At 37.8% G+C, this 13002-nt stretch overlaps 1 protein-coding gene across 15 annotated transcripts in view; it reads left to right on the top strand.

The window, feature by feature from the left end:
- The window catches only part of Mlip (muscular LMNA interacting protein), a 244876-nt gene that overhangs the window by 134242 nt on the left and 97632 nt on the right, over positions 1 to 13002 (top strand). For 13 of the 15 annotated variants that reach the window (XM_029481437.2, XM_029481430.2, XM_029481434.2 and 10 more), the window contains one exon: positions 8002 to 8073. The exons of the other annotated variants lie outside the window; for them this stretch is intronic. In XM_029481437.2, the coding sequence (XP_029337297.1) occupies positions 8002 to 8073 (72 nt within the window). The remainder of the gene's footprint in view (positions 1 to 8001; positions 8074 to 13002) is intronic. 15 annotated transcript variants of the gene reach the window in all.

Raw genomic sequence — 13002 nt, 5'->3', positions numbered from 1 at the left:
ACAAGGAGGTGCACTTCATACTCATCAAAGTTAAAATCCTCCAAGAGGAACTAACAATTCTGAGTATCTATGCTCCAAATACAAGGGCAGTCACATTCATTAAAGAAACTTTAGTAAAGCTCAAAGCACACATTGCACCTCACACAATAATAGTGGGAGACTTCAACACACCATTTTCACAAATGGACAGATCATGGAAACAGAAACTAAACAGGGACACAGTAAAACTAACAGAAGTTATGAAACAAATGGATATGACAGATATCCACAGAACATTTTATCCTAAAACAAAAGGATATACCTTCTTCTCAGCACCTCATGGTACCTTCTCCAAAATTGACCACATAATTGGTCACAAAACAAGCCTGAACATATACAAAAATATTGAAATTGTCCCATGCATCCTATCAGATCACCATGGACTAAGGCTGATCTTCAATAACAAAATAAATAATAGAAAGCCAACATTTACGTGGAAACTGAACAACACTCTTCTCAATGATACGTTGGTCAAGGAAGGAATAAAGAAAGAAATTAAGGACTTATTGGAGTTTAATGAAAATGAAGCCACAACATACCCAAACTTATGGGACACAATGAAAGCATTTCTAAGAGGACAACTCATAGCTCTGAGTACCTCCAAAAAGAAACTAGAGAGAGCACATACTAGCAGCTTGACAATACAACTAAAAGCTCTAGGACAAAAGGAAGCAAATTCACCCAAGAGGAGTAGACGGCAGGAAATAATCAGAGGTGAAATCAACCAAGTGGAAACCAGAAGAACTATTCAAAGAATAGTTCTTCCAATCGAGGAGCTGGTTCTTTGAGAAAATCAACAAGATAGATAAACCCTTAGCCAGACTCAGTAGAGGGCACAAGAAAGTATTCTAATTAACAAAATCAGAAGTGAAAAAGGAGACATAACAACAGATCCTGAAGAAATCCAAAACACCATCAGATCCTTCTACAAAAGGCTATACTCAAAAAAACTGGAGAACCTGGATGAAATGGACAAGTTTCTAGACAGATACCAGGTACCAAAGTTAAATCAAGATCAGCTTAATGATCTAAACAGTTCTATATCCCCTAAAGAAATAGAAACAGTCATTAATAGTCTCTCAACCAAAAAATGCCCAGGATCAGTTCAGTTCAGAGTTCTATCAGACCTTCAAAGAAGATTTAATCCCAGTTCTTCACAAACTATTCCACAAAATAGAAACAGAAGGTACTGTATATATGGAAATCCATCAACGTAATCCAGTATATAAACAAATTCAAAGACAAAACCACATGACATTCATGGCGTGACTCTAACTAAGGAAGTGAAAGATCTGTATGATAAGAACTTCAAGTCTCTGAAGAAAGAAATTAAAGAAGATCTCAGAAGATGCAAAGATCTCCCATGCTCATGGATTGGCAGGATCAGTATAGTAAAAATGGCTATCTTGCCAAAAGCAATCAACAGATTCAATGCAATCCCCATTAAAATTCCAACTCAATTCTTCAACGAATTAGAAAGGGCAATCTGCAAATTCATCTGGAATAACAAAAAACCTAGGATAGCAAAATCTCTTCTCAAGGATAAAAGAACCTCTGGTGGAATCACTATGCCTGACCTAAAGCTGTACTACAGAGCAATTGTGATAAAAACTGCATGGTACTGGTATAACGACAGACAAGTAGAACAATGGAACAGAATTGAAGACCCTGAGATGAAGTCACACACCTATAGTCACTTGATCTTTGACAAGGGAGCTAAAACCATCCAGTGGAAAAAAGACAGCATTTTCAACAAATGGTGCTGGCACAACTGGCGGTTATCATGTAGAAGAATGTGAATTGATCCATTCCTATCTCCTTGTACTAAGGTCAAATCTAAGTGGATTAAGGACTCCACATAAACCAGAGACACTGAAACTTATAGAGGAGAAATTGGGGGGAAAACCTCGAAGATATGGGTACAGGGGAAAAAATTCCTGAATAGAAGAGCAATGGCTTGTGCTGTAAGATCGAGAATTGATAAATGGGACCTCATAAAGTTGCAAAGCTTCTGCAAGGCAAAAGACACCTACAATAAGACAAAAAGACCACCAACAGATTGCGAAAGGACCTTTACCTATCCTAAATCAGATAGGGGACTAATATCCAATATATATAAAGAACTCAAGAAGGTGGACTACGGAAAATCAAATAACCCCATTAAAAATGGGGCTCAGAACTGAACAAAGAATTCTCACCTGAGGAATACCAAATGGCTGAGAAGCACCTGAAAAAATGTTCAACATCCTTAATCATCAGGGAAATGCAAATCAAAACAACCCTGAGATTCCTTCTCATACCAGTCAGAATGGCTAAGATCAAAAATTCAGGTGACAGCAGATGCTGGCGAGGATGTGGAGAAAGAGGAACACTCCTCCATTGTTGGTGGGAGTGCAAGCTTGTACAAGCACTCTGAAAATCATTCTGGCAGTTCCTCAGAAAATTGGACATAGTACTACCAAAGGATCCTGCAATGCCTCTCCTGGGCATATATCCAGAAGATGTCCCAACCGGTAAGAGGAACACTTGTTCCACTATGTTCATAGCAGCCTTATTTATAATAGCCAGAAGCTGGAAAGAACCCAGATGCCCCTCAACAGAGGAATGGATACAGAAAATGTGGTACATTTACACAATGGAGTACTACTCAGCTATTACAAGAATGAATTTATGAAATTCCTAGGCAAATGGATGGACCTGGAGGGCATCATCCTGAGTGAAGTAACACAATCACAAAGGAACTCACACAGTATGTACTCACTGATAAGTGGATATTAGCCCAAAACTTAGGATACCCAAGATATAAGATACAATTTTTAAACGCATGAAACTCAAGAAGAATGAAGACCAAAGTGTGGACACATTGCCCCTTCTTAGAATTGGGAACAAAACACCCATGGAAGGAGTTACAGAGACACAGTTTGGAGCTGTGATGAAAGGATGGACCACCTAGAGACTGCCATATCCAGGGATCCATCCCATAATCAGCTTGGAAACGCTGACACCATTGCATACACTAGCAAGATTTTGCTGAAAGAACCCAGATATAGCTGTCTCTTGTGAGACTATGCTGGGGCCTAACAAACACAGAAGTGGATCCTCACAGTCAGCTGTTGGATGGATCACAGTGCTCCCAATGAAGGAGCTAGAGAAATTTCCCAAGGAGCTAAAGGGATCTGGAACCTTATAGGTGGAACAACATTATGAACTAATCAGTGCCCTGGAGCTCTTGACTCTAGCTGCATATGTATCAAAAGATGGCCTAGTTGGCCATCAGTGGAAAGAGAGGCCAATTGGACTTGCAAACTTCATAGGCCCCAGTACAGGGGAATGCCTGGGCCAAGAAGTGGGAGTGGGTGGGTAGAGGAGTGGGGGGGGTTATGGGGGACTTTTGGGATAGCATTGGAAATGTAAATGAGGAAAATACCTAATTAAAAAAAAACAAAGAATTCCCTCTGTGTTAAATTCTAACAATATTAAGGGAACTTAGAAGAAAGATACTGAATCTGATAAGCATCTTTTATGTCAGTAAGCATGGTTTTTCAGATTGAAAATTTGGGAAAAGCACTTGTCTTAGAGAAGTACAGTATGCCACAGAGTAGCTATTCAAGAGGTAATTATTGAATAAACCCATTAGTTGAATTCTACATCCAGTAAGATTGACAGAATTTTTTGATGTCAATCACACTGAGAGAACTCAGTAGTGAGAGCTTTCCATTTGGACAATGAAAAAGATAATACATCTAACAAAAATGGCTCATGAAATAATATAAATTTTTTGTTTACACAATTTAAAGCAAGAAAACATTGCTCTAATATGAAACTAGACAGAAATAACATTCAAAGTCTAGGATATATCATTTGATTTCTGGTTTTCCTGATGAATCTTTAGCTTCAGGGATCTGTAAATATATGCCATTTTTCCTGTTGTTCATAAAGAAATTGCATTTCATTTTAAATCCTTACCCAGATCCATTGTTTTCTAGAGGTGACAGCATTGTAGGATCAATGTAGATACTAGGACTGGAAGTGACCTCAGGTATCCTCCAGATTTGCCCCTCACGGAGGAGATGGGAGTACAGGACCCAGGAGAGTTGGAGGCTTGCAAAAGATCACAAAGCTGCTGCTTCTTAGAGAAAAGAGGCATTTGGAGAAAGAAAGTTGCAGATAACTATGCAGAGTCTAGTCTCCAATGAGAGGAGTGTTGACTGTTAATATTTAGAGGTCTTCATGTGTGTGGGCTGTTGATTATGTTTTCATGTTTATATGAGAGTATGTATGTACGTATGTATGTATGTATGTATGTATAGATATGAACTTATGTGTGCATTTAAATAAGTACATTCATTTGCATATGAGTATGTGTAAGTGAGGGTTGTGAGTGATATGCTACAGTGGCTTCCTGACATCCTGGCTTTGGGTTGCTAATTCCACTCTAGCTAATGTAACGAACAGAACAAGAAGGAAGAAAACAGCAAGAAGAGAGAATGATTTTGGCTTTCAGCTGTACACTGCTGTTCTTCCTTTAGGTCTGTCACTAAAGCCCTCGTTCTTCCCAGATCCTTCTTAGAAAAATGGATGTGCTAGACTCATCATCGTCATACAAGTTTAACCAAGTGTACTGTAATTGTATCCATAAAACTTAAGGATACATAAAAAAAAAATCCCCACAATATATTCTGATCATACTTTTCCCACCTTGCAACTCCTCCCAGATCTGTTCACCACCTCCCTACCCACGCAACTCTACACCCTATCTCTTTCTCTCTCTAAATAAAACAATCAGGAAAACAAACAGACAAACAAATAACCAACCAACCAACCAAAAAAAAAAAAAAAAAAACAACTCCAAAGAAACAAACCCCACAAAACCAAAAAACAAACAAACAAACCCCCCCCCACAGTTGGAAACCACATATACAAGCAAAAGACCAATAAGACAAAAAGATTAAAAAAAAAGGCTAAGCAAAGAAATTTGAGGCAAACAGTCTACAAAAATATCACTGAGTTTGTTTTGTGTTGGTCATCCACTGATGGATATAGGACTTACTCAAAAGTGTGTTTAGTATACACAGTGAGAGTTTATTAGGGGAAAAAACCTCTCTGTAAGCAGGTCTCAGTTTCTTGGTTAGAGTTGGTTTCCTATATCTACTTTCTTTCCTCCACCTTGGAACCCTGTCTAAGTTGATCCTGTGCAGGCTCTGAACATGTTTCTACAGGCTGTGAGAGTTCATCTGTATGTTAGTATATTCTGTTGTGTCTGGAGTATGCTTTTTTATTGGCATCATCTATCCCCTTTGCCTCTTAGATTCTTTCCATATCCTCTTCACATAGCTTTCTGAGCCTTGGGAGGAGTAATTTGGTGAAGACATTCCACTTAGGACTGAGTGTTCCAAAGTCTCCTGTTTCTGCACATTCTCAGCTATGTGTCTCTGTGTTAGTTCCCATCTATTGCAAGAGGAGGCATCTTTGATGATGTCTGAGAAAGCCACTAAGCAGAACATAACTAGGAGTCATTTTATCGTAATGTTTCTTTAGCAGAACCATAGCATTTGATTTTCCTTTATACCGATGGCAAACTAGTCTAAAGTTTGTGGCCACCTGAGAATTGTCAGGCATGGGCTTCATCTCTTGGAAATGTCTTTAAATCAAACCAAACAGTGATTGGTTGCTCACACAATGTTTGTGCTGCTATTCCAGCAGTATATCTTTCAGGCAAGTCACAGAAGTGCTGCTTCTTCTTCTATTTTTAGTTTCTTTTATTTATTTATTTATTTATTTATTTATTTATTTATTTATTTATTTAATTTTCATTGAATATTTTATTTATTTACATTTCAAATGTTATCCCTTTCCCAGTCCCCCCCAAAACCTTCTATTCTATCCCCCCTCTTCCTGCTTCTATGAAGGTGTTCCCCCACCCACCCACCGACTCCCTTCTCCCCACCCTGGCTTTCCCCTATACTGGGGCATCCATAGAGCCTTCACAGGACCAAGGGCCTCTCCTCCTACTGATGCCAGACAAGGCTATCCTCTGCTACATATGTGGCTGGAGCCATGGGTGACTCCATGTATACTCTTTTGTTGGTGGCTTAGTCCCTGGGAGCTCTGATGGATCAATAAAGATACCAGTGACCAATGACTGAGGGGTGGGACACTTAGAGTTGTGTGGAAAGACAAAGGGAGAATCAGGAGAATGGGGGAAGAAAAAAGACAACAGCAGCATGAGATAAAGCCAACCAGCCATGTGAGTTTTCAGTTGGATTGGCCAATGGCTACTCTATCTGATTATGCCTGGGGTGGCAGATGAGTTTTAGGGGTGCCCAGTTGTTGAGTTAGCAAAGATGTTTTAAGATTAGCTGGTGTGTGTGTGTGTGTGTGTGTGTGTGCGCGCGCGCATGCATGTGTGTATGTATGTATGTATGTATGTATGTATGTCGTTTTTCATCTGTGGATCTAAGGGGATCTGGGTGGGGACTGGTAGCATGGTCCATCTAGAGTTTAAAGTGAGGTAACAAAAAATACACACAAGTCAGTATGAATGAAGCTTCTAGTTAGGCAATAGCCCAACTTTTGTATGTTCAAGGAGATGGGTCAGAGTTGTCATCAGCACTAGGATGGTGTCAGCTGTCTGTTTGAAGAGAGAAACCAATATCCCTGGCATTTGGGTCTTTCCGTTGGGCCCCTTTGGCCAATGACTCAACTAGATTTAACTCATTCATGGCATAAGAGGTTTTATTTGGTGGTGAACAATGTTTAGCTGGGGCATTGTCTTCCCCATTATTTGGTTACTTCACTCAGATTTTTTTCTCATATATATATGCGCATAGACATGTACACACACACACACACATATGAGAAAGTCTCTCTAATACTAGGTTTACATATGGTCCTCAAATGGCCCTTAGTATTAATTAATTTTCCAGCTCATATTTCCTCCCTTCCCCCTTTATCCATCTCCTTTTCATTTAATTTACTCATTCCAGCCTTCCACCTTTCTGTAACTATATATTCTATTTCCCCTTAGGTTGTATGTTTTGACACCCCCAGTTTTTATTTGTTAAATCTTTGGTTTGCTTTGCAAGGCACAGAGGGAGGCAGCTTGGAGTGCTGTTCCTTGTCCCTGCTGGCTATGAGCCGCTGGGGAAGCTGCCTCAGGTAGGGAATTTGGTATCATACAAGTCTCAAATTTAAACAATCAACTCAAGACCAGCATGAGATAAAATTATGGCTTCTGATACTGAATTTTATCATATTCCAGTTTCTATAGCTTCATTCATCTCCAGATATTCCAAACAACTCATGTAGCTCTATTTGACTAAATCATAGAATGTGTTAAATTTCCTTTGTTAATATCATTGATTAGAAAGCAGAAGTATTTATAGTATTAAATATAAGATTAGGACCAAGAGATTGGGCCTCATTTCCACTATGGACAAATTGTGGTGTTAAAACTGCTGTTAGCTAGGTATAGAGGACTATCCAGCAATTCTACTACTTAGAAGAGGGTGGCAAGAAGAGCATGGGTTTCAGGCCAGCTTGAGCTACATACAGATGTCAAGCCTATCTTAGGCTATATAAAGAGACCTTGCCTAAAATTTCAACTTAAACCAGCCTAAAACTGTTGCAAAATTTTGTATATTATAATCTATGCTTTCGTGAATGATGCAAGTATGTATCAAGAGCTCAATTAAATGATTGGAATATTTACTACTAATGGCTATGTAAAAAGACAAATATTTAGAATTTGTAGGCTAACATCTTATTGTGGTGTTTATTGACCTATCAGTCTAATAAAAGATTAACATGGACTAATTTTTCTTTTTCTGAAATATGCTGTGGAAAATAACTCGTTTTTTTTCATCTGATAATGTGTTATTTAACTTGATAGACCTGCCTACAGTTATGCCTTATTCTTGTCCCTTTTCATCTCCATTCTTGCTTTCTGGTTACCCATTCTAGCAATACAAGACCATGTCAAGCTACAAGGCTTTTGCAGCAATCCCTACAAACACATTGCTCTTGGAACAGAAGGTTAGTGTTGCTTTCAAAGCAGGGTGATGGTTATGCTTCTACTATTCCATTTTGCTATGTGCATAAAATCTCTCCTGAGAAAATGTATGCTTTCCACTTATTCTACTTAAACCAAAACTGCTCCTAGTTGAGAATCCTGTGATGAAAACATCTTAGTTAGCATAATGTCTGACATCCTAGTGATAACTAGGGTTAAGTATGATCTCTGAGCTGTCTTGTCTACTGTCAAGCAGACTTGGAAGTTTGAATCAGAATTCAATATATCTTTCTTCTTTGGAAATTTAAAATCTATTATGTTAAAGAGTTTCTACCTCTGTTTTCATAAACAAAATTCAATGGAATGTAGTGGGATTATGTGCACAACTGGCTAACTTGTTCATTGACTGATCATGATTTGATGAATATCAGCTTCCATTACCATGCTATGTGCATACCTAGCTTTAATACCCAAATATCTATTATAGCAATATAGACTCTACCACCAGCCAAATCTCTTCATCTATGGCTGTCAACTATTGGTCCTACCCTTTTCCCTTCTGATTAGCAGGAAGATTGGTGATAACTCCTAATGATGAAATAACTTTCATATAAATCTATGTAGTTTTGCTTTGCTTTTAAACATCATCAATTATAAAATTATAGGATGATATATATATTAATAAGTTAATTACATATGTGCACGTGAAATCACTTGAAGGATTCACATCAGAATGAAAGTGAAATTGTTCACCAAGTATGGGAAATTGTAGACTTCATATGTTATTTTATGGTGATTTATTTAGGCTATTTAGCAATTACTGCATTAAGCTATTTTTTAACATGGCTAGTAATAGTGCTTCAAATATTGTTGCAATCATTTGTTAAATGTGAACTGGTTATCAGGCAGGTGTAATTTTGATAACAGGTTTATGAATCATCATTTTTATTCTCTTATAATAATGTAGAAATTGAAGCCTTTGTATGATAGCTAAAAAGTAGGAACTATGTGGAACATGTTTAGTAACATAAAGTCAACATTAAATGGGTAACATTTCTTGTAGTCTGAGTTTATGGTAATAATTCCAGATTATCCACATGTGATCTAAAGTCTGTGTTCTGTATGCAAGACTTCATTGATCTTCATGGCTATCTGCTGGAGAAACATCTGAGAGTTGGTCTCTAGCTCCTTTTTTGACTTTGTATCTTTCATACCTTGATAAAAGTTAAGATAGGATTAAAGTATTGGAGAGCATGGGAAGCAACACTTCCTTGGTTACTCATTTTCTCTTTATCTAGGGCCATCATGGCCGTGTTTAGGGATATAGAGCAGCTGCCAGTTTCAGGTGGTCACCTCTGAAATCTGATCACAAGCATCTACCTTCAGAGACGTGGGAGAGGTTTTCTTGGTAGCTTGGGAAAGTAAACACACAGCCTGATGTCTCCTCTGATACGTAGTCCCCTGGAGTATGAGGTGCTGTATGCAGCTATATAAACTTTCCATGTAGAAAAATGATAGTTAATACTCTCTGGAAATCTTTAAGATATGGCTCCAAGTCATATTTGCTTGAGAACCTCTGACTCTCTAGTTTCCCTTTCTACTAATGAACTATTTGATAGGAGTGATAATATGTTGGACATTAAAGATAAAAATTAATTAGTTTAACTTCTAATTTTATCACAAACCTATGTCACAAAGGTGTGTGAGGGATATTGATGCAATTTGTGCAGTTCATATGAAACAGATTTTATGTTGTTTATTTTAAATATAATATTATAGAAGAAAATTAATATCTTATTTTGGTATGATGGGCTATAAATGTCATGATACATGATTTAAAATAATGCTTTTCTAATGAACAATACATTAGTATATAAAATTAATGTAGTCATTTGACCAAGATGAATTATTCTAGACCATAGATACTTGGCATCCTCAAAAGCCATGAATTAAATGAGAATGATTTTAATTTTAATATCATTTGTATAATTGTACATTCTTTTAAAAAATACCAGTGACCTGTAGGATTTATTTATACAATGCCACTAATCTTCCCCCTTCAGTCAAAAGTGTTTCCTGTGATCAACAACAAAGCATTCATAGGATGCCCTTCATAGTGTTCACTGGCCCCATTCTGGTTTTCACCTGCAAGGGATTTGATAGCTTTGAAATAAAAGAACCTTGACAAAGAATGAAAAGGATGAGCTGGCTTCCTCTGAGCCTCTCCCCACCATTGTAGCTTTTAGAGATGGAGCCAATCAGGTCACATACAAACACAGAATGACATCATTTGAACAGCAAAAACATGGAGCAGGGAAATTATAATTTTACATATTTCTATTAATTTTTCTTATTGTATGTTTTAAATCTGACAATTACTTTTAAATAATTAAAAAATGATTTCCTGTTTCCTACCTTACTTTTATTTCCTCTTTTGCCCATTCCTTCTCTTGTTTGTGCTTTTCTTTCCATTCAATAATATTGGAGACTGAACTCAGAGCCTCATGCATGCTAGACAAGCATCTATCATTAAGCTAGATCCTTAGGACAGCAAACTTTTTAATGTAAAGTCATGCTCATTTCAGATAACCTTTTAAAATGACACTGTATTTGCTTTTTTTCAGTGTTGTAGTTTTTCAGAAGTAAATCTGATAGCTTAGTCCTTTGAACCCAACTGTTTATACAGCATAATTCATCATGTCATTGAAGTCAAAGGGATTTACTTCTGAATTGAATGAGAAAATTAAGACCATTTAGAAACTCATTTATTTTGGAAAGAATCAGTAATTTGGAATTAAGAAGAAAGTCTGTGTGCTCCATTTGCATGCATATTTGTGCATCACATGTGTGTCTAATGCCAGGAGAAGGTATTAGACACACTGAAACTGCAGTTGCAGACAGCGGTAAGCCATGTGAGTTCAGGGAATCAAATCTGCTCCTATGGAAGAACAGTCTGTGGTGTTAACCACTGAGCCAGTTCTCTAACTCAGTGGTTTTCATCCAGTGGTCACGACCCCTTTGACAGTTGCATATCAGATATCTTGCATATTAGATTTTTACATTACAAATCATAACAGGAACAAAATTACAGTTAAGAAGTTGCAACGGAATAATTTTATGGTTGTGGGTCACCACAACTTGAGGAAATATATTAAAGGGTGGAAGCATTAGGGAGGTTGAGAACCTCTGCTCTAGCTCCTAGAATATATTTGATATAATATTTTAAAATTTTAATACAATATATTTTGACCCATATTCATCTCTACTACTTCCTTTAAGTCAATGGTTCTCAAACCATGGATCACAATTCCCTTTGGAAAACCTCTATCTACAAAAATATTTACATTATGATGCAGAACAGTAGCATAATTAGTTATGGAGTAGTAAAGAAAATAGCTTTATGTTGGGGTCACCACCCCACGAGGAACTGTATTATAGGGTCACAGCATTAGGAAGGTTGAGAATCACTGCTTTCACTTCTTCTAGATCCACTTCCTACCTCCCACAATACTTATAGTATAGTCTTATGGCCTTTTGCATCCAATGGAGCAAGGCCAACCTACCAGGTGCTTAATCCTCAAAGAAAACCTACCCTCACTCTCAAAGCAGCAATTAACTCTCAACCACACCAGGTTGCAGTGGGGTTCATAGACTGCTTTTCCCCCACTGTGCTAAAATCCTAGCTGCCTTGACCTTGTGCAGATGTTGTACTTGATACCACAAGTGCTGTGGATTCAGGGATACAACAGCTCTTTATGTCCAAAAGACACTGTTTGTTGCGGTCCTTCCCGACAACTGGCTTTTACAATATTTTCACCCCCTCTTCTGCCTTGATCCCTGTTCCTTAGGGGGAGGATGATATTATTGCTTTCTCATTTTGGTGGAGCATCTTGCAGACATTTATTCTCTTTGACCAGTAATAAGTTTCTGTGCAAACCTCTATTCACTACACAATTCCCTAATAAGTTCTGAGAGCAACACTAACCTATGGCTACAAAGATACACATTTAGAGGATAATTTGGCCCTGTGTATTTTTAGTAAAACAGTAGTCGCAGGTTTATATAATCTCCCAAAATGTGAGTTCTTGGCCAAGTTTTACAGTATCAAGTATTTGTTTCTTCCCACGGAATGGGCTTCAAATCCAATCAGAAAGCGATTGGACACCCCAATAACAGTCATGTTACTATTATACCTTGGGCATGTCTTGCCATGCCATTAGGTATTAGTTAGTATAGCTCATAGACTCCAGAGCTAGGAAAGACTGTTGATAATCTGCCTTTCTAGCAGCCCAAAGAGCACCTTCTGGTACTTTGAATGTTTTCAGTTCCTACTTTTGTCCTGTGATAAAGGTGGATAGTATTTTCAGCAATAGGATCTCACCTTCAAGTTCTGGAGGGTGACTGTCTTTGTTAGGGTTTCTATTTCTGTGAAGAGACACCATGAACACACCAACTCTCACAAATGAAAACATTTCATTGGGTCTGGCTTACAGTTTCAGAGATTTAGTCCATTATCATCTTGGCAGGAAGTATGGGAGCATGCCAACAGGCATGTTTCTGGAGAAGGAGCTGAGAGTTCTACATCTTGATCTGCAGGTAGCATAAGAAGACCATGTGCTACACTGGGTGTAGAGCATAGGAGCCCTCAGTGACACTCTTCCATCCACAAGAACACACCTATTCCAATAATACCATTCTGTATGGACCAGGCATTGAAACATATGAGTCTATGGGACCATTCCTATTCAAACCATCACAGTGATCAAGAGCTATAAAATGGCTTGCATTGTTTTATGGTCTTTGGTAATACTCTTACTAACAACTCAAGGGAAGGTATTTCAAGCTGCACCTTTTTATTTGGCAACCTATAACTTCTGGGATGAAAATTGTCCCCTATGTAGGATAATTTCAATTAAAGTATTTTATATTCATATGTGTGTATTATTTACAGA

This window comes from Mus caroli, unplaced genomic scaffold (genome assembly GCF_978045245.1).
Source record: "Mus caroli unplaced genomic scaffold, Mus_caroli_1 scaffold_11, whole genome shotgun sequence".
Taxonomy (NCBI): domain Eukaryota; kingdom Metazoa; phylum Chordata; class Mammalia; order Rodentia; family Muridae; genus Mus; species Mus caroli.
This window is presented reverse-complemented; position numbering and strand designations above follow the sequence as displayed.